The 24478-nt window shown below is 54.9% G+C and overlaps 1 protein-coding gene across 1 annotated transcript; it reads right to left on the bottom strand.

The window, feature by feature from the left end:
• Positions 1-379: 379 nt before the first annotated feature.
• Positions 380-11015, bottom strand: CARD8 (caspase recruitment domain family member 8). Its single transcript, XM_030954633.1, has 14 exons — positions 10928-11015; positions 9003-9034; positions 8205-8267; positions 7653-7703; positions 6112-6159; positions 5976-6019; positions 5812-5861; positions 4573-4793; positions 3571-3821; positions 2392-2526; positions 2022-2160; positions 1271-1324; positions 1101-1184; positions 380-591 (listed from the first exon to the last, which is right to left on the bottom strand). Exons 1-14 carry the CDS (start codon positions 10954-10956, stop codon positions 380-382), a joined length of 1413 nt encoding a protein of 470 aa, XP_030810493.1. The 5' UTR covers positions 10957-11015.
• Between the last annotated feature and the right edge of the window lie 13463 nt (positions 11016-24478).

Consider the following 24478-nt stretch of genomic DNA (forward strand, 5'->3'; position numbering starts at 1 on the left):
TGGACACCCAGGTCATGCTGGGAGCGCTCTCCACACCTGGGGCAAAAATATTCATTTTGTCCCCATCCCTGAAGGACAAAAACACCACAAGGAATGAAGTCACTGCTGGAAGTGGAAAGGAGACAATTTTGACCTCCAGAACAAACCCTGCAGTGGTGATTTGGTAAATTCCCTGATGGAATTCCCTGATGGGATTCCCAACCCCAGCTGGGTCAGGATGGGTTCATTCCCCAGGAGCTGATACCTTGCAGTGCCTGCAGGATCTCGTAGGTGGTTCTTTTTCCCCCAGGCTCCTCTGCAGAGCCTCTGCAGTGCCCTGGCCCTGCTCCCGTTCTCTTCCCAACACTTCGTCAGTCATCCAGCAGTACCTTCTGCATGGTCAGGTGGTTTTCCCCGCTCCTCTGCGGCCTCCATGGGCCCGGATGCTCACTCGATTTCCTTCACCCGCACTCATGGTAGGTCCTCCTGGCGATGTCCGATGTCTTCTCTCCATCTGGAGGCACTCGATGGCCATCTCCCTCCAGTGCCGGTCCAGCAGCTTGGCAATCACCAGCAGCTGTTGGTCTGTCAAGCTTTTTGCTCCCATTTCATCTGAAAAACATTGGATTTTCCCCAGAGTCCACCCTGAGCCTGCCCTGGCCCAGCCTGAGGCCGTTCCTCTGCTCCTGTCCCTGTTCCCTGGGATCAGATCCCAAATCCCCCCGGCTGTGCCCTCCTGGCAGGAGCTGTGCAGAGCCACAAGGGCCCCCCTGATCCCCCTTTTCTCCAGGCTCAGCCCCTTCCCAGCTCCCTCAGGATTCTCCGCCCCTTTCCCAACCCCATTCCCTTCCCTGGACACGCTCCAGCCCCTCCAGGTCCTTGTGAGGAACCCAAAAGTGCCCCAGGGCTGGGGGAGCCCCAGCACAGGGGACAATCACAGCCCCAGGACCTCTTTGGCCAGGCCTGGCTCATGTCCAGCCAGTGCCACCATCACCCCAGCCCCTTTCCCACCAGACACCTTTCCAGCTGCTCATCCCACAGGGAAAAACCTTTGAAGACTGAGCTCAGCTCCAATCCCAGGACACCAAATCCCAACCAGGTCCTTTCCCAGCCTTTCCCACCTGCAGTGCCGCCAGTTTTTTGCTTTTTGCTGTGGAGCCCCTCTTCCTCCAGGATGCTGAGGGCTGGCTTCCTCCTCTTCACACCTGGGGAGGGAGCAGAGGGGCTGTCACTGCTGTCCCTGCTGTCCCTGCTGTCCCCAGGGCTCCCACCCTGCAGGGCCATCACTCACTGCCTGTGCTCCTCTTCTGCTCGTTCTTGTTCTGCTCATAATGGATCCAATCCCCTGCGAAGGGCAGAGCAGGGAAATGTCACTGAGGAATTCCCAGTGCTGGGCCCCAGCTCCAAGAATTCCCAGGCACAAAGCTGGAACCCACAAAGGGGGGATTCCAGCCCCTCAGGTTTGACAGAGGGACATTTTTCCCCTCTTATTCCACGTGCTGCAGCAGGCCCAAACAGGTGAGAGAGATTGCAGTTCTAATGCAGTAATATGCAATTTTTTATTATATTCTACAATCCTACGGATGATATATGGAGTGATATGCAGGAGGGTTGGAACTCAATGGTCTTTAAGTTCCAAATGAAACCATTCCATGAGCAGAGGGATGGAGCAGCTCTGCTGGGAGAGCTGGGATTGTTGGACAGGAGAAGCTTTGAGGTGACCTCACTGGGGCTTTCCAGTGCCTGGAGGAGCTGCAGGAAAGATGGAGAGAGACAACTGACAGGGGATGGAGGGACAGGACACAGGGAATGGCTCCCAATGCCAGAAGGCAGGGATGGATGGGATTTGGGAAGGAATTCCTGGCTGGGAGGGTGGGCAGGCCCTGGCACAGCTGTGGCTGCCCCTGGATCCCTGGCAGTGCCCAAGGCCAGGCTGGACACTGGGGCTGGAGCAGCTGGGACAGTGGAAGTGGCCCGGGGTGGCACTGGGTGGGCTCTGAGGCTCTCCCAGCCCAGCCCAGTCCCCACTGCCAAGGACTCACTCTCTCTCAGCTTGGCTTTCCAGACGGTCTCATCCGAGTCCTGCTCCACCAGGGACAAGGTGAAGTCATCAGGCTTCTCCAAATACACCTCAAAGTAACTCTTCAGCTTCAGCAGCGACCCATCAACAAACTCAATCTCCTACACAACAGAAACAGAAAATAAACGTAAATATTTACCTAAAATAAACGAAAGAGAAGGCAACTGGCTGTTGGGAGAGATCCAAACCAAACTCCAATTTCCCCAGAGTTTTGCTGTTGACTTTAGCACCAGGATTTCATCCCAAAATTTTAGGGCTCCAAGAGGCAAATGGTTCCTCTTTGTGGCCCATTTCCAGGGAAGCTGGAAGTGAGGGTTGTGCAAGGGACCCACCTCAGGAGTTATTTCAGCCTCTGGCTCACAGATCAGTCTGTACTTCTTTCCTTCCTGCAGTAATTTTTGGCATACAGGGGGCTTTTCAATTTGAACAAATTTCCTTTTCGAGTGTTTTACAGCCTTTGAGATATCCTAAAATTTAAAAACACCATTTCAAGCTTAATATTTCAATGTTACTCATTTCAGTAAAGGAATTAACATCTAAAACCTGTGCTCAGGTGGCTCCTCGGGCTGTTCTCTGGCCCCAGCTTTACAGAACAGCCCTGATCTGCTCCAAAAACATCCCAGACAGCTGTGAAATAACCACCACCCTCAAAAAGCAACACCAAACCTCTCCAGCTCTTCTGCCACAGGGGTGAAATTGGGTAAGAGAGTTTGCAAGCTGAGTAAAAGGAAGGGTTTTGTCCCTGTCCTCACTGTAATAGGATGAATTAAAGTCCTGCTGCTGCCAGAGCTCCTGAATGATCCCACAAACCCAATTTCCTAATTGTAACCCACTGTAGGGCAAGGCAAGGAATTTTCTAGAGCTGGAATTCTATCCAGGGTTAATCCCATGGCCTCTCTTTTCTCTGCTCTCCTCAGAGGTCATTTTCTTGCCAGCAGAGTTGGTGGCACGTGGATGAATCCATTGTCAGCTGCTTTCCCAAATCCCCAAATTTTCACTGGGAACTCCAGCACTGCCCCAGGCAGCCTGTTCCAGTGCTTGGCCACCCTTTTCCTGAGGGAATTTTCCCTAATATCCAATCTAAACCTCCTCTGGCACAACTTGAGGCTGTTTCCGCTTGTTACCTGGGAGAAGTGACTCGGATGAAGAATGGAAATAGAAAAGCTCAGAGAGAGACAATGTACAAGGGATGCAGCGACAGAAAAATGGCTTCAAATTCAAAGACTGAAGGTTTAGATGGGATATTGGGATGGAATTGTCCCTGTGAGGGTGGGAAGGGGCTGGGATTGAATTAGTAGGGAAGCTGAGGCTGCCCCTGGATCCCTGGCAGTGCCCAAGGCCAGGTTGGACATTGGGGTTGGAACACCTGGGACAGTGGGAGGTGTCCCTGCTCATCCAGGGGTGGGATGAGATGGAATTCAAGCTCTCTTCCACCCAAACCACAGAACCAGGACTCCTCACCCACCCACCCACCCACCCTGCCCAGGGGCAGCTCCCAGTCGGGGCCGTACCTTGATGAAGGAGTCGTTGTTGGTGGCCAGGTAGACCCAGAAGGACAGGGAGGGGTGCTCGTCGATGGCCTTGTAGAGGATGACAGCCCCGTGGTACTGCAGGGGCTCCTGGCTGTGGATCAGGGGTCCCACGGGGGACAGGGAGCTCACCACCCACTTGACGTGCGACGCCGAGAACTCGGCCGAGGGCTCGATGGCCACGCCACCGCCCTTGATGTGCAGCACCTTGAATGCCACGGCAGCCCCCTGACCTGTGGGGACAGCCGGGATCAGCTGGGGACAGCCGGGATCAGCTGGGGACATCCCTGGGATCAGCTGGGGACAGCCGGGATCAGCGGGGGACAGCCTGGGATCAGCTGGGGACATCCCTGGGATCAGCTGGGGACAGCCGGGATCAGCGGGGGACAGCCAGGACCAGCCAGGGACAGCCCTGGGATCAGCTGGGGACATCCGGATCAGCGGGGACACGCTCAGGGGGACAACCAGGACCAGCCAGGGACAGCTCTGGGATCAGCTGGGGACAGCCTGGGATCAGCTGGGGACAGCCCTGGGATCAGCTGGGGACAGCCAGGATCAGCGGGGGACAGCCTGGGATCAGCTGGGGACAACCAGGACCAGCCAGGGACAGCTCTGGGATCAGCTGGGGACAGCCTGGGATCAGCTGGGGATGGCCAGGCTCAGCTGGGGACAGCCAGGATCAGCTGGGGACACCCTGGGATCAGCTGGGGACAGCCAGGGTCAGCTGGGGATAGCCAGGCTCAGCTGGGGACAGCCAGGATCAGCTGGGGACAGCCAGGATCAGCTGGGGATGGCCAGGATCAGCTGGGGATGGCCAGGATCAGCTGGGGACAGCCAGGATCAGCTGGGGACACCCTGGGATCAGCTGGGGACACCCTGGGATCAGCTGGGGACAGCCAGGGCTCAGCTGGGGACAGCCAGCTGATAACAGAATAACAGAATTATTACTCTAACAAGTGCTGCCCCCCGAGCAGCCCCACTCACCGCCGAGGCAGAGGCAGTGCGGGAACTGGATGCAGCGCAGCGCGCCGGGCGCCGAGCAGCGCACGTCGAACAGGGGCCCGCCCACGATCCAGGGCGGCTGCACCAGCTGCGCGTACTTGCTCCAGGAGAGCAGGCTGTAGGTGATCCTGGCCCTGCCCGTCACCTCGAAGATCAGCCCCGTGCTGCTGCACTGGTAGGAGCCCTCGGCCTCCAGCTGCACCCTGCAGGAGACACCAGTGTGACAGTGGTCACAAAGGTTCTTGGATGAGGGAAGAGATGAGAATGTTGACTCTGTGTCCAGAAGGCTTGATTTATTATTTTATGATATATATATACTAAAAAGAAAAAGAAGGGAAGGTTTCCTCAGAAGGCTAAGCTAAGAATGGAAATGAAAAGAATGCTAACAAAGGCAGCTGGCTCGGACAGAGAGCCAGAGCCAGCTTTGCTGTGACTGGTCACCAGATCCAAACATCCACAGGAGACCAATCACAGATCCACCTGTTGCATTCACAGCAGCAGATAATAATTGTCTACATTCTGTTTCTGAGGCCTCAGCTTCTCAGGAGGAAAAATCCTAAAGAAAGGATTTTTCATAAAAAGGATGTCTGCAACACACCACAGCTCAGCCAGGGGCTGCCCCAGGGACTCCCTCCTGCTTTATCCCAGCCCACAGCGTGCTCCAGGCTGGTTTGGGGCTGTTAAAAACAGCTCAGGGCTCACCCAGACCATGCAAAAGGAGAGTTTTGCATAAAACTTCCCGTGCCAGGAGCTGCTGTCATGCAAAGGGCACAGAGTCATGTCCAGTGTTTCCTGTGGATAACACCCCCACACCCAGTAGACACATCCTGCAGGGACATCCCACAGGGACCCCCACCAGGGCACACAGAGTGGGGACAGCACTGCATCCCAGGGAAAGTGCAGGGCTAAAGGGGAGGGTGAAGCAGGGCAAGATGCCTCCGGTGCAGCCAGGCTGAAATAAGCACATAAAAATGGGCCCCTGCTCATTACTGCAGCAGGACGAGGCAGCATCCTGAAAACCCTCCCAGGAGCTGTCTTGGACCAGGATCTGGAGGCAGCACAGGCTCTAAACTGTGATTTTTAGGGATTTGGGTGCACCCCCCAGCATAGATCCAAATGCATTTGTGCAGCAAATGAGCGTTTGCCCACTTCAACCAAAGACTGAAGCACCTTGATGAGAACAATGTAAACTCAAACTCATGACATTAAAAAAATTCATACATGAATTGTCCTCCAGCGAGTCTCCTGGGGGTCACTTGCTCCTTCTGGTCCTGGAAATAGATTTTTAAAAAAATTATCTTTAAAAAGGTGAGGAGAGAGTGGAATTACAGTTTGCAAACGATCTCATGCAAAGTAAGTGGGTGTTTCTTTCCACACAAACCTACATTTTCATTCCTGCAGTGCTCACAGGGTGCCAAGCAGCTCCCTCCTAGTGGGAAAAGAGGAAGATGAGCTCATGAAAAGCCAAGGAATTAAACAGCCAGGAATTAAAAAAAAAGCCCTCAGGAGATCTGTTCCTACCTGACTCATTGCAGTAAGGTGGGGATTCCTTCTCCTCCTGCTCTTCATCTAGGGAAAAAGGAGTTTGGAGTAAATATCTCAATATCCAGGGGGTTTCTGCTCCCACATTCACCCAGGACAACCCCACAATTCCATTTGCCTAAATTCACCTTAAATTCACCATTCCTGAGAGTCCTGGCAGGCTTTGCACAGCCTGGGGGTGAGCTGAACATCAGGATACAAATTTGCCAAAAGCTCCTAAACTGCCCAAACTCCTGGGAATTTTCACAGGGGTTAAACAAAGATTTATCCTGGGATGAGCCTTGTTGTGCCAAGGACAAAGTTCAGCCCCGAGCATGGAAACTGGGAACAGCTTTCCCAAAAAACCACCACACTGTCTGCAGGGTGTTTGTCCCCAGAATGATCTGAAAGCGCCTGGATTCTCCTGGCTGAACCCAGCAGGATGGAATTCCAGCAGAGCTGAGACCTCAGGCCAAAGGCTGTGTCCTGAGGGCTGACCTGGGAGCAGGGGAGTGGCAGAGCTGCCAGGATCAGCTGCTTCCCCATCCCAGCTCCCTGCCAGGCCAAAGGGATCCTGGAGGCTGTCCCAGGCTATCCTGGAACCCCAATCCCCCCTGGGATAATCATGGGCTGGGAGAGGCAGGAAGGCAGCAGCCAGCCCTGGCTGTGTGCCCCAGCCCAGCAGGGCTGGAACAGCCCCAGGAACACTCCCAGCTCTGGGAGCTCCTCATTTCCACCCCTCATTTCCTAGGGATGCTCTCCAGCAGCTCCTTTTCCCAAAGAGATGGAGCTGCAGGCTGGGCCAGCCTGGAATCCTTCCTGCCTGCCTGCTGCTGAGCAGGGGAAAACAGGCACAACAAACCACCCTCACCCAGCCCTCTCCATCCCACTCCTCTGCACCTGACCAGGAAAACCACTGGGATTGTTAAATTATCAGTGTTACATAAAACCAGCACAACTGCTGGCAGCAAATCCCATGGAAGCACAAACCCACCACAGCAAACACTTCCTTTCATTATTTTCCTGCCCATCCTGTTTGGCCAGTTCTGTTGCCAACTTCTGAGGAAATTTATGGCCTCTTGGTGTTTGGAAAACTGCTGTGGTGTAAAAATATCCGTGGGTATTGTGTCTGGGGTGCTGTGTCTGTGAGGTGAAAGCAGCACGAGCTGCTGCCCTTTGATCAGTGATAGGAAACCACTGCATCCCAAATAAATTAATGGGGAAGCAATCAGAGCTAGCATTCCATAATAACTGTGAGATTATACCCAGGAGAAGCAGCTGGTTTAAACTGAACATCAGTTTTTAAAAAGGAAACAGAAAAATAAATCATAATGTTCTGCTCACCTGACTCCTCTTCCGAGCTGCTGCCCTTTGATCATTGACAGAAAATCATTGGCTCCCAAAAATTTTATTGGGAATGCAATCAGAGCTAGCATTCCCTAATAACTGTGAGATTATACCCAGGAGAAGCAGCTGGTTTAAACTGAACATCAGTTTTTAAAAAGGGATTACAGGTAAATAAATCACAATGTCCTGCTCACCTGACTCCTCTTCTGAGCTGCTGCTGGAGCTGTCTTCAGAACTGGCTTCTCCTTAAAAACAGGCACAGGTGGAATGTGAGTCCAGGATCCACCCAGAGGTTTAGATCCATCAGGCCAGGCAGCAGGTTAGATAATGGAACAGAAAAAAAAGAACTACTGAGGCGGAGAAAAACATCAGAGCATCAAATGCAGCACCAGGGGAGATCTGGGATCACCCAGGCCCTTCTGAAGGGTGCTCAGAATATTGAATTCTCATGTTTTACACAACCTGGGATAATTCTGGAGCTCCACCCACGGCACATCCCAGTTAAATTGTGGTTTTCCAAGGCAGGTGGCAGCAGCCTTGGTGGGAGCAGTGCGTCCCACCAGTTGTGACTCATGTGGAGGCACCAACCAATTAACTATTCCTACAAACGTCATTTGAGGAGAAACCAGTACTGGGAAGGCAGGGATGTGTTTTGGGATGTGCCTGAGGGGAAATGTGGGATGCAGGAGCAGGCACAGCCCCCAGGAGTGAGGAAATCCCAAATCCCTGAGCCATGGTGGGCTCACCCTCCGGCTGCTCCTCGGCCGATCCCGATCCCGAGGATCCCTCCACGCCGTTGGGTGTCACCTCTGCAAGGGAAAGGCAGGGAGGAAGAGTTGGAGAGGGATTTAACTCTTCTCTTGCCAATTCTGCACTCAGAGGAAGTGAATAAATAACAAAAGAGCAGGCATTTTAAAACCCAGCATAAAAACCAAAGGAATCCACAAACAAAGGGCTTACACCAAGGTTTTAAAGCCAGTTAGAGAATTCCCATTCCCAAGGATGGGCACTTCCCAAAATCCCTGTACATTTTCAATTGGTTTTTAAAGCCAGTTTTAGAATTCCCATTCCCATGGATGGGCACTTCCCAAAAGCCCTGTACTTTTTCAACTGGTTTTTAAAGCCAGTTTCAGAATTCCCATTCCATGGATGGGCATTTCCCAAAATCCCTGTACCTTTCCAACTGGATTTAAAGCCAGTTTGAGAATTCCCATTCCCAAGGATGGGCATTTCCTAAAATCAGTGTACTTTCTCAATTGTTTTTTAAAGCCATTCCAGAATTCCTCTTCCCATTCCAAAGGATGAGCACTTCCCAAAATCTCTGTACCTTTCCAAGTGGTTTTTAAAGCCAGTTTCAGAATTCCCATTCCCATTGCATGGATAGGCATTCCCCAAAATCTCTGTACCTTTCCAAGTGGTTTTTAAGGTCAGTTTCAGAATTCCCATTCCAAAAAATGAGAAATCCCTGTACCTTTTCAACTATTTTTTAGAGGCCAGTTTTAGCATTTCCATTCCCATTCCCAATTTCCCCAGAGCCCCCGTACCTTTTTCATCGGAGGAGAGGGACTCAGCCCCGCTGGAAGACAAAAGCAGCACACGTGAGAGCTCTGCCAGCCCTTTCCCACACTCCCACAGGGGCAGCTCCCTCCCCTGGCACAGCTCCCAGCCCTGGGAATCCAGAGGGATTGGATTCACCCTTACACCATCCCCCTCCAGCAGCATCAGCCCTGCCCTGGCTCCCTGCTGGCCCCTCTGGGGACACCGGGACACAATTCCCACTGGCACCAGCTCCTGCTTCCAGCCCTTTCTGCCAAGCACCAGGAGCCCGTGCCAGTGCCCGTTGGATTTGGGAGCGATCCAAGCAATCTCCAGGCGGGCAGGAGACCCAGATAAACTCTGCTCTCCAGCAGAGCCACACCAACCTCCAGCCTCCATCCACCCTGCAAAGGCAAAACCTGCTGTTTGCATCATCCACGCATTAAAATCCTGCTTGGAAACCTTTTCCAGGAGCTCCACGACATCTGCCAGGCAGAGCCAGCAAGGAAAAGCTGCCCAGAGGATGGGAATGGCCCTGGGTGCGGGCACCATAAAGCAGCAGGTGACATCCAGCTCGCTGCACGGTGGTGGCACCAGGAAATCTCCCAGAGCCTCCACCCTGCCCAGGGGCAGCTGCAGGAGCAGGCAGGGAAGCAGCATCCAGCAGTTTTTTTTGGAGCTGTGAAGGTCACAGTGCAATCCCAGATGTGCTGGGGGTGGTGAAGCTGAGTTTTGGGAGCTGCTCAGCTCGGGGGGCTGATTTTGGCCACGCTGGGAGGTCCTGGAGTGCCCCTGGGATGAGTGGGCATCCCCAGGGGGGCCACACTGCAGCCCTCAGCCACAGAATTATAAAAGAAATAAATAGATGGGAATGGCAGAGGCAGGAAAATCAATGAGTGAGGATTCCTGAGGAGCTCAGCTGGGGGGTCCTGGCAAAGCACAGCAAAGGGGCTGCAAAACTTTCTGGGTCAAGGGCAGGAAGAAGTGGGAAAGCTTTTCCCCCACAAGAAATTACACAACAGTTTGCTCTTCCCAACTGTATCTTAGGGAAAAAAAAAAAAAAAAAAGAGTAAATTTATTTATCTGGAGGACTTGGATGAAGCCTGGATGCTGTCCAGGGTCGGCAGCCGAGCCAGGCAGTGTTTGTGCAACCCTTCAACCCTTCCACCAAGTGCTGGCTTGCTAAAATCGGCATCGCTTCCCTCCAACCCCTCCAGCTGCATTTCCCTCCTCCCGCGCTGGCAAACGGCGCAGAAACGGGGAGGGCACGAGGGAGAAAACACCGAAACAACAACGCACCGAGCGGGCGGGCACCGCGCTAATAACTGTAACCACGAACTGCGAACGGGCACGGCGGCTCCCAGCGCGATAAAGGCACGGGCAGATAAACACGAGCCGCGCTCGGGGCTGGGGCAGCGCCGGGAGCACCGGGGGGAGCCCGGGGGAGGCGGAGGGAGCCCGGGGGGAGCCCGGGGCGGAGCGGGAGCCGCGCTTTGTCTGCGGCGGCGGCGGCGGCGCGGCCCCGGCTCGGAGCGAGCCCCGCCGCAGGTGCACGGCCGGGCCGGGGCACCCGCACCCACCGGGACGGGCTGGGCACGGCAGGGACCCTCCGGTGCCCGGGAACGGCGGTCGGGAGGGGATGGAGGATGCGGGGATGCAGGTGGGGTGGGGGATGGGAGGATGCGGGGGGCGGGGCTGGGGGCGCGGGGGGACATGGGGACGGGAAGGGGGACATCAGGAGGGCGGAGAGGGTGCAGGGGGACATCGGGAGGGTGCAGGGGGACATCGGGAGGGTGCAGGGGGACAGGGGGAGGCGACAATAGCGGGCAGGGTGGCGGGGAGGACGCGCAGCCGTGGGGCGGGCGGGGAGTCCGGGGGCTGTCGGGGGGCTCCGGGGACCGCAGCGAGCCCGGCCCGGCCCAGCCCCGCTCACCTGTCGGGCTCCGGAGCCGGGCCGGACATCGCAGCGGCGGCGCCGAGCGGGAACGGCCGCGTCCTGCGCGCGTGGGGGGCGGGGCCAGCGGGACACGCCCCGGACACGCCCCGGACACGCCCATGACACGTCCAGGACACGCCCCGGACTCGCCCCCAACGTTGTCGCTCCTCGGGCGCTCGGTGTCCGTCACACCCCCCCCTCGGTGTAGGTACGGACACAGCCGTAATTCGTTAATAAATTCATGAATGTAATTCATAAATAAACAGGTAAAAATTCATAATGTGAAAGAATTCATCATTCAAATAAAAATTCAGAATTCAAGTAAAAATTCATGATGTAATTCATTAATAAACAGAAAATTTTCATATTCTGGGCGTATTCCGTGTTAATTGTTAAGATGTTTGTGTTGTTACACATATTGTAAAGGTTTGGGTGGCGAGGGACCTCAAAGCTCGTCTCGTGTCACCCCTGCCACGGGCAGGGACGATTTCCATGGATCAGGTTGCTCCAAGCCATGTCCAACCTGGCCGTGGGCACGTCAGGATCTGCCTGCTGCTGGCAGAGCTGCTTAGGGAAAAAAATGGAGAAGTAAAAATAAAAGAAAGGGGAAAAACCAGCTCAAACCTGCAGTGTATTGACTTCTTTATCTTTTTAACCAAAAAAAAAAAAGGGATGAAAAGGGGAATAAAAAAGGCAATAAAAGCCTCTTAACCAGAAGCGTTTTGAAGCTCCTGGAGCCTCTCGGCAGTGGAATAAATCCCGGAGCCCCAGCAGTGTTGGGCACCCAGCCCTGCAGGCCCTGGGAGAGGGGAATTCCGGAGCTGCACACAAGGAAAGCCCCGCACACCCCTCACCCCCCGCACTCCCCTCACATCCCTCACCCCCCTCACACCCCGCACACCCCTCACCCCCCGCACACCCCCGACACACCCTCACATCCTCACCCCCCTGCACACCCCTCACCCCCCCACACACCCCTCACACCCTCACACCCCTCACACCCCTCACCCCCCTCACACCCCGCACACCCCTCACACCCCTCACACCCCTCACCCCCCCACACCCCTCACCCCCTCACACCCCCGCACACCCCTCACACCCCTCACACCCCTGCACACCCCTCACACCCCGCACACCCCTCACACCCCTCACACCCCTCACACCCCCCGCACACCCCTCACACCCCTCACTCCCCTCACACCCTGCACACCCCTCACACCCCCCACACCCCCACACACCCCTCACCCCCAGCACACCCCTCACATCCCTCACACCCTCACCCCTCACACCCCTCACACCCCGCACACCCCTGACCCCCCTCACACCCCTCACCCCCCTCACACCCCGCACACCCCCACACACCCCTCACACCCCTCACACATCCCTCACACCCCTCACCCCCCTCACACCCCCTCACCCCCGACACCCCTCACATCCCTCACACCCCTCACATCCCTCACACCCCTCACCCCCCACACCCCCCGCACACCCCCTCACACCCTCACACCCCTCACACCCTCACACCCTGCACACCCCTCACTCCCTCACACCCCTCACACCCCTCACCCCCCTCACACCCCTCACACCCCGCCCCCTCACACCCTCACAACCCCTCACATCCCTCACACCCCTCACATCCCCCCCCCCACCCCCCTCACACCCCACCCCCCACACCCCTGCACACCCCTCACACCCCTCACCCCCCTCCCCCCCCTGACCCCCCTCACCCCCCACACCCCTCACCCCCCACCCCCCACACCCCCCTCACCCCCCACCCCCCTCACCCCCCTCACCCCCTCACCCCCTCACACCCCTCACCCCCTCACACCCCTCACCCCCCTCACCCCCCTCACCCCCCACACCCCGCACACCCCTCACCCCCCTCACACCCCTCACCCCTCACCCCCGGCTCCTCCCAGCCTGGGAACGCCCAAAGGCGCCCGCGTTTGTGCCCCTTGGAAAGGGGGGGCTCAGATGTGGGGTTCGGGGTATTTCCCTCGTTCCAAGAGCTGATCCAGCCCCAATCCATCAGCATCATCCCCTCCCCCGTGCCCAGCCCAGAGCAGCTCCGGGTGCAGGGGGCTCGGGGGGACCCTTCTGTGAGCCCGCCCAGGGCCCAGAACAGAAAGGAAAAGGATCTCTCTAAACAAACATAAGTGCCTGAGCAAACACAGAACGCTGCTCCCGGCGCCGTCCAAGGGCTCAGCTCCCAGCTCCTGGAAATATTCCGGATTTGGAGCCCCCTCAGTTCTGCCCCTCGCCCCAAATCCCACCCTCTAGAGCCCCAGGGCACCAAAGAGTTCTGGAAAATCCATATTCCCTGGAAACTCGGTGTGCAGGGCTCACAGGAACCAGCTGGGCTGCAAAGGGGGCGTGTAAAACTGATGGAAACCCAAAAAATAAACCAACTTTGGATGGGAGACCTTGGAAAAGTGGCTGAAGGGGTCGGTTTGGGCAGAGGTGGGAGTGCCAGGGAAGGAAATCCCCTGTAAACAACTCGCAAATCCAGCCTGGAACAAACTGAAGGAAGTGGGAAAAGTTCATGGCACAAGGACAGTTGGGAGTAAATAATCACCCAGGACAGGGAATAAATAAGGAAAGGAAAGCAAAGCCAGGAGAGGAGGTAGGAGGGGAAGGTGGGGTAACTCAGAGGGGTTTGGTTTCCCCAGCTCCACCCCTGGGATGCTGCTGGGAAATTCCCAAGCGTGGCTGAGCCGTGGTTTTCCAGCTTTCCCAGGCGTCCCCAGGCCGAGGATGATGCCACAAACATCCCGTGAGCCACAAACACCGCGTGTGCCACAAACATCCCATGTGCCACAAACATCCCGTGTGCCACAAACATCCCATGTGCCACAAACATCCCGTGTGTGCCACAAACATCCCATGAGCCACAAACATCCCGTGTGCCACAAACACCTGTGTGTGCCACAAACACCCCGTGTGCCACAAACATCCCGTGTGCCACAAACATCCCATGTGCCACAAACACCCCGTGTGCCACAAACATCCCGTGTGCCACACGTGTGTGCCACAAACATCCTGTGTGCCACAAACATCGTGTGCCACAAACACCCCGTGTGCCACAAACATCCCGTGTGTGCCACAAACATCCCATGAGCCACAAACATCCCGTGTGCCACAAACACCCCGTGTGCCACAAACATCCCGTGAGCCACAAACACCCCGTGTGCCACAAACATCCCGTGTGCCACAAACACCCCGTGTGCCACAAACATCGCGTGTGCCACAAACATCCCGTGAGCCACAAACACCCCGTGAGCCACAAACATCGCGTGTGCCACAAACATCCCGTGTAGCCACAAACATCCCGTGAGCTGTCACAGCCCGGGGCAGCCCCAGCCTGGGCTTTGTGGAGCCACCGGAGCTCAGCCCAAACCTCTCCAGTCCCCAGTTTTTCTCCAAGAAACCCCAATTCCCAGTTTTTCTCTGAGAAATCCTAATTCTGAATTTTCCTCTGAGCAACCCCAATTCCCAGTTTTGCTCTGAGAAATCCCAATTCCCAGTTTTCCCCTGAGAAAACCCAATTCCCAGTTTTCCTCTGAGAAACCCCAATCCCGAGTTTTCCTCTGGGTTTTCCAGAGGTTTTTCAGCACAGGAGTTCATGACCCCTCTTCTTCTCACGTTTCTTTTCCTCCTTTTTCTCTTCCTTCCTTTTCTTCTTCCTCCTTCTTTCTTCCTCTTTTTCTTCCCCTTTCTTTGAATCTTCTTTTCCTCCTCTTCTTTTCCTCCTCCTCCTTCTTTTCATCCTCCTTCTCCTTCTTCTGTTAATCTTATTCACTTTCTATTATTATTATTATTATTATTATTATTATTATTATTATTATTATTATTATTATTGGTATTGTTGATGACGTTGTTGTTGTCATTGTTGTTATTGTTGATGATGTTGTTGTTGTTGTTATTGTTACTACTTTTAGCAGGTTATCCATTCACTTTTTGGATTCTATTTGAGCAATCAATGCATTTACCAGAGCACTAAACAGAAAATAAGAAAGAGGGACCAAAAAAAATTGTTGCAAACTCCTGGAATCCCGCACTTTCCTGTCCCCATCTACTTCTCTCTTCTCAGGAGGGCAGGAAGGGTTTGCAGGCTCTGAGGGGTTGCTCAGCTCTTCCAGGGATTCCCGTTTTTAAAGGAATTTCAATGTGAATGCCCCGAAGGAGCAGCTATTGCCTGAGTGCTGCAGGAAGCCCCGAGGGCTCCCAGTGGCCATTCCCGGAGGAATTCCCGTGCCAGGCTGGCACTGAGGGCTGGCATTGTGTGTGCCCAGCTGGGCACTGGGACCCTCTTGTCAGGAAATGGAGAATCTGCAGCCCCAGGGCTCACACAGAGCCCGTTGTTCTCAGCTCGAGGATGGGATTAATGCTCCTGTTTGTGTGGGGGAGAATGGAGAAATTGTTAATCACAGCATCAGAAAATGAGTATTTGTGTCAGCCGTTAATCACAGCATCAGAAAATCACCATTTGTTTTTTTAAGAGCATCCAGCCCAAGCATTCCCAGCGCTGCCAGGGCCACACTGCCCCATGTCCCCAAGTGCCACCTCCCGGGGCTGTTTTACCCCTCCAGGGATGGGGCTCCACCCTGCCAGGGCTGGGCACCCCTTCCAGGAGGGAATTTTCCCGATATCCAACCTAAGCTCTCCCTGGCCCAGCCTGAGGCCGTTCCCTCTCCTCCTGTCCCTGTTCCCTGGAGCACATCCCGACCCCCCGGCTGTCCCCTCCTGGCAGGAGCTGTCCAGAGCCACAAGGTCCCCCCTGATCCCCCTTTTCTCCAGGCTCAGCCCCTTCCCAGCTCCCTCAGGATTCTCCCAACCCCATTCCCTTCCCTGGACACGCTCCAGCCCCTCCAGGTCCTTGTGAGGAACCCAAAAGTGCCCCAGGGCTGGGGGAGCCCCAGCACAGGGGACAATCACTGACCTCAGCCTGTGGCATTAGGAGTTATCTGTTAGAATATTTGTATTAGATACACACATTAAATAATTCTAAAATCATTGAATATGTGTCTCTAATAGAAATACTTTAGTAGATACATACATAGCATTGTGACAATATATATAATAAATTAAATAAAGAAAAATTAAGTCAAGAAACAAAACCAAATAAGTGAATAAACAATAGATAAACAATCTATCATAACAATATATGATAAACATAATCTATTTTATATATTTTATAAATATACATTCTGTATTTATATAATATGTATTTATATAATGTATGAATATATCATACAATATATATTTAATATAATATAATATAATATAATATAATATAATATAATATAATATAATATAATATAATATAATATAATATAATATAATATAATATAATATAATATAATATAATATAATATAATACATAATCGATAATAAATTTAATATAATTTTATATTAGAATAATATTAAATGTATATGATATTAAATTTAATATAATATATAATAAATTTAACTAAGTAACTAAATATATAATATATATAATAGATAAAGCTAAATAGCTAAAATAAATAAATAAACTAATAAATAAATAGATAAATAAATAGATAAATAGATAGAGAAAGAAATAGATAAATAGACAATATATATAATGACCAATACTGCTGCTGGGACAACCGGGATGCTGCTGGCTTTGGGATAACGGGGTTAAACAGCGGGATTTTTTTCTCCCCGGTGCTCCTGGGTCCCAGACCCTGCCCCGGCCGCTCTTTCCCAGTCCCACCAGTCCCGGTGATTCCTTCCCCGGCCTCCACAGGGATTTATCGCAGAGCCGCCTGCAGATGGCAACAGCTGCCCGGCCCCGGGATCGCTCCCGGCCCATCCCGGCCCCTCCGATGGAGTCACAGATCCTCTTATTTATAACAGTGCTGGGTCAGAAACCAAAACAACAATAATAAATTTAATCAATCATTTAATTGTTAATTTTATTTTAAATAAAATTTAAATACATTAATCACATTCTTCATAATGAATTTATTAATAATAATAAACAATAATGACGAGAAACAATAACATCAAAAATTATCATTCCAGAAATCCAGCATCTCCTTTGGGCTGGAAGAGCCAAAGTTGTGTCCCTGCATCTCCTGCTGCACAGAAATGGGGGCCCAGCCTGGCTCTGGTGATCATGCCAGGTAGTTTTGCTGGATATTCACTGATTTTACCCCATTCTGCTCCAGGCTGTGTCGTCCTGGAGCCCCAAACAGTGACAGGAATTGCAGGAGCCACCAAATGTTTTGTTGGAACCCCTGGAATGGCACAGGGAGGGAGCAGGATGCGCTGCAGGATCGGAGTTCAGAGGGCTCAGTCACTGCACAGTATTTATTATTTGCTGCTTTTTGGGCCTCAGACAGTGCAGAATATTTATTATTTGCTATTTTTTGGACTCAGCCACTGCAGAGAATTTATCCTTTGCTGGTTTTTGGTGGGTTTGTGTGGAGCAGGAGGCTCTGAGGCCATCACCCACCCCAGCCCAGCTCTGCAGCTCCTCCTCCCCCTGTGCCTGAGCTCAGCATCCCCCCAGCCTGGGGAGCTCCAGAGCCACCCCTGAGTGTCCCCAGCAGCATTTCCCAGATTTCCACCCCGATTTTCAGGGTTTAGTGCCACTGAGTGAAGCAACTAACCCACTCGAGCAGGAAGCCGGGGCTGGACACCCCCAGTCTGCTCCTGGGGCTCTCCGGAGCCACCCACCCCATTTCCCAGCAGGGAATATTTCCCTTCTCCAGCCATCCCACCGGTCTGTGCTGCCCAGAAGGGACACAGCCCCCCCAGGGCCTGGGCTGCGTCCTGGAGGGGCCATTCCAGAGCTTTTCCCTGTTTTCCACGCCGCCCCCAGGGCTGACGCAGTTGTTTGAGGAGAGTAAAAATAGCGGGGCCAGAGCTCTCCTGCCCCCTCAGCATCCTCATCACCCCTCCTGGCATCTGCATGAGGATCTTCCCTGTGGAGCACACAGCCCTGGGCCTGCCTCACTCCTGGAAAACAGCTGGAAGGGTTTTTTCCCCTTTTTCCCCCCTTTTTTTCTCCCCCTTTTCCCCATTTTTTAGCAGCCTCCTGCCTGGGTGCTGCCCTGAGCAGCCTCAGCTGGGGGTGTTGGATTCTCCCCCAGGAAAAGTCTCTGGCTGTGCAGGGAATCCAGGGAATTCAGGCTGCCCTGGACAAACTGGGGTGGGAAACGTTGAGTTTGGTAAAAATAAAATGAAATCTCTTCAGGAGGAAGGGGGGAACAAGAGAGGGATGGGAAAGGGTTCAGTGCTCACTCCCTGCCCTGGGAGGGGGCATTGCCCCACTCTACTGACCCCAAAAAACTGGGATCCCTGAAATTCCTGGGATGTGGGGGAGAGCAGGGAGCAGCCAGAGTGACATCCACAAAAACTGGGATTACCTGCAATTCCTGGAGGAATGGCAGGGAAGCAGCAGGGATTCCTCCAGGGGTTTTCTGCAATTCCATTCTGGTGGAATGGAAAGCAGTTGGGATGCAGCCAGAGTGACCTCCAGGAAAACTGAGATCGCCTGGAATTGCCGGTGGAATGGCTGGGAAGCAGAGAGGAAAACTGGGATCACTGGGAATTCCCAGAGGAATGGCTGGGAAGCAGCCAGGATGCAGCCAAGAAAAGTGGGATCACCTGGAATTTCTGGGATCACCTGGAATTGCCGGGATGACTGGCATTGCCGGGATCATTGCCGGAATTGCCAGAGGACTGGCTCGGAAGCAGCCAGGATGCAGCCAGGAAAAGTGGGATCACCTGGAATTCCCGGGATCACCTGGAATTCCCGGTGCAATGGCCGGGAAGTGGCCGGGATCACCTGGCATTCCCGGTATCACCTGGAATTCCCGGTATTGCCTGGAATTGCCGGGATCACCTGGCATTGACAGGATCACCTGGAATTCCCGGGATCACCTGGAATTTCCGGAGGAGTGGCTGGGATGCAGCTGGGATCACCAGGAATTCCTGGGATCGCCTGGCATTGCCGGGATCACCTGAAATTCCTGGGATCACCTGGAATTTCCGGAGAAATTCCCGGAGAAGCAGCTGGGATCACCTGGCATTGCCGGGATCACCTGGAATTCCCGATATCGCCTGGAATTCCCGGGATCACCCGGAATTCCCGGAGGAATTCCTGGAGAAGCAGCTGGGATCACCTGGCATTGCCGGGATCACCTGGAATTCCGGGAGGAATGGCCGGGAAGAGGCCGGGATCACCTGGCATTGCCGGGATCACTGGGAATTCCCGGTGCAATGGCCGGGAAGCAGCTGGGATCACCAGGAATTCCCGGGATCAGCTGGCATTGTCGGAATCACCTGGCATTCCCGGGGAAGCCTCCGGGCTGCGGGCAGAGCATCCCCGGGACGCCGCTCCGGCCGCGCAGCCCCGGCTGTGCCAGCCCGGCCCTTTCCCCTCCCGCAGCCCGGGATGCTCGGGATGCCCCGGGGCAGCCGGGCCGGGCTCGTCCCGCCGGGAATTGCTGCTCCTGACTCATGAGAGCCGTGTGGGAGCGCGGCGGGGCTGGGAAAGAGCCCGCTGCTAAATTTAACCGCGGGGAAAGGGACGGGGCTGAGCTCGGGGCCGAGTGTGAGTAACAGCGGGGTGAAACCACGGCACCATCCACGCCCGCAGAGCCAGGGTGACTAACGGGGAAAACGCTGCTCCCTGGAAAACACAAAGGATTTCAACATGACAAAAGGGTTTGGTGATTCCAGAGCGACACGGGGATCCTTCCATCTCAATCGTGCTTTAGTGCCTTTTAGGGGATTTCAGTGTTTCTGCGTCCACTGTGGGCACTCGGGGATCCCATATGGGTGGTGAGGGGTCAAGGCCTCATTCTGGAATCACTTTTAGAGGGTTAAGATCACTTGATTCCAAGGGAAAACAGCAAATCATCCCTTCTAGGAAGGGATGCTCTTTATTTGTAGCTCTAAAAGCCTCAGCCAAAGTCACTGCATGAGAGGGAGTCACGGGATTAAAATCCTAATTATGAGGAATTATTGCAAAGGGAAAACCAGACTAAGCCAACCTTTCTAATGCGTCTGTGCAGCAGAAGGAGGAAAGAAGAACATTTGAAGTGTTACATGCAAGCTACAAGCCTGAAAACTCATTGATATCACTGCCCTAACATTTCCATTTTTTATTTATTGGAGAAAAGAAACTTGTGTTAAATAAATGAATATTTTATACATAAAACACTGAAATAAGCACAGAATAGATAGCAAGGAATGAATTTTATTTATGTCTTCGATCTGGCTGATTTATTACAGAAAACACATTTCATTTCTGGAGGACACCCAGAATGTGAACAGCCTGGGAAGGAATCGGGGCTGTCCGGGAGGGTTTCAGCCTCTCTCTCTCACTTTCCCTGGGTTTTCAACAGTCCAACAGCAAATATTTGCTGGCAGAGGAGATTTCTGAGCTGTGAGGTAATGGCTGGTGGAGTTTTTTACATTTGCAGAGTCATCTCCTCGGTTTTGGGCCTTATTGCAGTTACAGATGTGCCTGAGAAGGGGAGGCACTGGAGCTCAGCTCTGGGCTTTGGTTCCAGCAGCTCAGAGCTGTCCCTGCGCCCAGCTCCTGCTGCTCGATGGGCTTCCTTAGGAGCTGCCCTGGGAGTTTTACAGGAATATTAAGAATATTTTCTTCTATTAAGAAAGATTTAAGGGTTATTTTGGCCTTGGAGGAGGTGCCCGCCAGGCTGTGTTTGATTTTCATGGAATCCTGGAATGGTTTGGGTGGGAAGGGGCCAGGGACAGCTCCCACCATGCCAGGGTGCTCCAAGCTGGCCTGGGACACCTCCAGGGATGTGGCAGCCACGGGTTTCCTGTCCAACCTCCAGTGCAGCAGCCATTTGCTCCATAATTCCTGTAAAAGCCTCAATTATCCCAAGGTTTGGATCTCTCAGATATTAAAATATCACTGATGCTGAGAGTGCTGGACTTGTCCTACCAACACCCAAAGCTGTGCTTCCCTCCATCAATCCATGGGATTTTTCCAGCCACCAAACACGTGAGGCTGTCAGAGCCTTCCCAAAAAAACAAACCCCAGGTCATCCTGACGTTTTTTCCCTGAGCAGTTTTCCCACATTTGAGGGAAAAGCACGCCAAGGGGAATTCAGATGAGAAGCATCACGGTGCAAAGGGCATTTCATGGAGCAGCTTCCCGCGGGGAAGGGTTTGGAGCTCCCGGGGACAATGGCACCATCCATTGGTGATCGTGCTGTGTCAGCACTTTGGCACCACCTGAGAGGTCTGCAAGCCGAGCCTTAATGATCTGCTGCTCCAAAGGGATCGATGGATTTCTGCAGGGGTCATTTCCAGGATCAATAGTTGTCCATCCCCTGCAAAACTGGGGAAAATCAGCTTGAGAGCTCCTTCCCAGAAACAGCGTGGCAGCTCCAGGTTTTACCTGGCTCCAGGGAGCCTCAGAGTGGCGTTCCTCCGGATTTTGGGATGGGGGAAGCAGGATGTGGTCACCCATGAGGAGTTTATTCCTGCCCACAACTCCTGCTCCTGCCCCAGTGCTCTGCTGTGCTTGGGGACAGAGAAATTCCAGCTTGGATGGAGCTGGGAGCAACCTGCTCCGGTGGAAGGTGTGGAATCCTGATGGAATCCTGATGGAATCCAAGACCCCTGCCTGCCATCACACTCCCACACTCCCACTCCCCACAGATTCCCAAAATGAGGCAGCAGAACCTCCCCGAATCCCCCAAAGCCACAGAGGGCACAGCCCCTGCATCCACAGCCACCCCAGGATGAGTCCCTGGTTCCTCCTGGGCCTGTATTCCTGCATTTTCCCGAGGCAGCCGGGGCTGCTGCAGAGCACAGCTGCACGCCAGGAGGGGAATCTTTATTCCTTCCCGTGCCCTGCTCACTCCAGCCGCGATTTTCCTTGTGTGGAGCTGCTGCCGAGCCCCTGCTGCAGGCTGGGCAGCAAAGCCCAGCTCACGGCACACAGGCCCAGCCCGAACTCTGCCTTTAACGAGCTATCAACGAGCTATCCACAGGCTTTAATATTTCATGGGGCTCGGAGGGAGCCCCAGCAGAGCAGAGACGCTGTTAAAAGGCTGAGCTCTATTAACAGCCTGGCTGCACCAGGCGCCTGCTGTTTATTCCCAGTTTGCCTCCCCAACACCCCCTCAGTCACTGCCAGCTCTGCGGGGAATGTGGCCCCTGGAGCTGCTGCTGGGGCTCCTCAGAGCATCCCAGACCCTGCTGGCCATGGGCAGGGATGAGCCCCCAGAGCAAAGTCACCCCTGTGTGAGGCAGCGGCTCCCAAAGCTGTGGGGCTGCACCCACTGCTGGCACCTCCTGCCCTCCTCTCCCAGCCCCTGCCCCTTCTGCAGGGAGAAATGTCCCCAAAATGAGGGCACAGATGCGGAACCAACCCCTGAAATTCAGAAACAGCAATTTCTCCTGGTTTGCCAGGAGCCCAGCACCACCAACACCTCCTTCCTCAAACTCCAAATCACAGCTGAGAATTTTCCCCCTCATTTTTGCCCCTGAGCGCTCCAAAATGTGTCACAAACGCAATCACCCAAAAGTGGGGCTGACAGCAGGGCATGGCTCGCAGCCATCAGCAGTGACATCACCACCAGGAGGGTAAACAGGACAAAGGAAACAAATTTACCCCACGTGAGGCTCACGTAGGTGGGTCAGCAGCTGCCCATCAGATCTGGCAGGGCCACCCCAGAGGAAACCACGCAGAAAAGGTCTGGTCAGTTTTTGCCATGTTACTCACTTCGATGTTATCTGTTTTTCCATGAGGAGAGCTCGCTGTCCTCTCCCTTTTGCTGGAGTTGTGCAATTAGGATGAAGGTAATTAGCAAACCACAGAGATGAGGGGCTGTGCTCCTGGGGGTGGGCTGGGGCACCACTGGGTGACACAGGGACCAGTGAAACCCCAGTGGCAGGAATAGAAACCAACAAAAATGAAGAAAGAAGGTCTCACTGTGCCTGCCCAGGTACCAGGGCCCCAGTCTGCCAGTGCCTGCTCTGACACTGCTTTTGCCTCCCTTCCTGAGCTGCAAAATCCGTGCTGGGCTCTGCACCCTGAGTTGCTCACGGCTCGGGTGTCTCTTACCCCGATGTCCTTGGGTTCTGCTCATCCCTGCACCCTTGGGTTTATCCCACAAGCTCAGGCGCTGCTCATCCCCACATCCTGAGGTGCCACACGTCCCTGTGTCCTCAGCTCCTGCTCATCCCTTCGTGCTCAGCTCCACCCTCCCATCCTTGGGCACCACTCATCCCCACACCCTCGGGCTCCTGTGTCCCGCTGTCCCGCTGTCCTCACGCGCAGCCTGTCCCTGTCCCCGGGACTCGGCTCAGCCGCGCTCTGGCGGGGCCGTCCCGCCGCTGCCCCGGGCAGATCCGCGCCTGGCGCCGTGCCCCGGCCCCATTAGGCGGAGCAGGGCGGCCAAATGGCCCCATCAATATTTGATGCGGCCCGAGCCCATCACGGGGCGCGGATAAAGCGCGGCGCCGCGGGCGCGGGGCGCGCAGCGGGGATGGCGGGCGGCCGCTGCGGCCGGGAGGCTGCGCCGGGCCGGGGGCGGCTCCGGGGCCGCGGCGGGGCCGCCGTGGGTGCCGCGGGCGCGGTGGCTGGCGCGGAGGCTGGCGGCGCTGCTGGTGCTGCTGGCGCTGCTGGCCGCGGGCTGCGCGCTCCGCCGCCGCGCCTGCCCCGCGCCCCGCCGGCCGCGCCCCGCACCCCGCCGGGCCCCGCCGGGCCCTGCCCCGCGCTCCGCGGGCACCGCCGGGCCCCCGGGACCCGGAATGGGCCTGGAGCTGCCGCACCTGCCCAGCTACGAGGAGGTGAAGCACCTGCCCAGCTACGAGGAGGCGCAGCGCTGCCCGGCCGCGGAACGGGGCGCGCCCGCGGGGATGCGGGGCTGAGCGCCCCGGGGGACCTGCGGGATGGATCATCCTCATCCTCATCCTCATCCTCATCCTCATCCTCATCCTCATCCTCATCCTCATCCTCATCCTCATCCTCATCCTCATCCTCCTCCAGACCATCGGGAGGCACAGCGGACAGCCCCAGGTGTCCCAGGAGGGATTTAGCGGCGGAACCCCGGGCAGGATCCGGCAGCGTTCTCTGGTGGGACAGTGAGGAGCCCCGGGAACGCTCCGCAGCGCAGGGTGACCTGCTGGGCTGGCAAAGGGACCTGCCAGGGACACTGGGGACTCCCGGGAATGCTCCGCACCTGCTGCACACCCGGCTCTGCCAAGGGACACTGGGGATTCTCGGGAATGCTCCGCACCTGCTGCACACCCGGCTCTGCAAAGGGACCCGCGGGATTCCTGAGGACATGGAGGAGAGGGACACGCTGCCCGGAGCCCCTGGGGCAGCCTGCAGGACACCAGGGCGCCTCACAGGGACACGGCACAGCCCTGGAAGGGAGGAAGGTGACTTGGGGACATCAGCACCAGCGCAAGGACACGGAGCGATGGGAATCCCTGGCTGCGGTTTCGTTCAGCATTCCCCGCTGCCCTCACCTGGGCTCGCGTTCCCGGGAATTTTGGGATGGTTCGCTATGGGATTTTGCT

The sequence above is a fragment of the Camarhynchus parvulus genome, chromosome 9 (assembly GCF_901933205.1).
Source record: "Camarhynchus parvulus chromosome 9, STF_HiC, whole genome shotgun sequence".
NCBI classification, from domain to species: Eukaryota; Metazoa; Chordata; class Aves; order Passeriformes; family Thraupidae; genus Camarhynchus; species Camarhynchus parvulus.

Coding starts and splice junctions, on each gene's coding strand:
- CARD8 (XM_030954633.1), bottom strand. CDS start 10,956: ATGTCCGGCCCGGCTCCGGAGCCCGACAG. Junction 6,160..7,652: donor CAGCTCAGAAGAGGAGTCAG/GTGAGCAGGACA, acceptor CTTTTTCCCTAG/ATGAAGAGCAGGAGGAGAAG. Junction 1,325..2,021: donor GAAAGCCAAGCTGAGAGAGA/GTGAGTCCTTGG, acceptor TGCCCTTCGCAG/GGGATTGGATCCATTATGAG.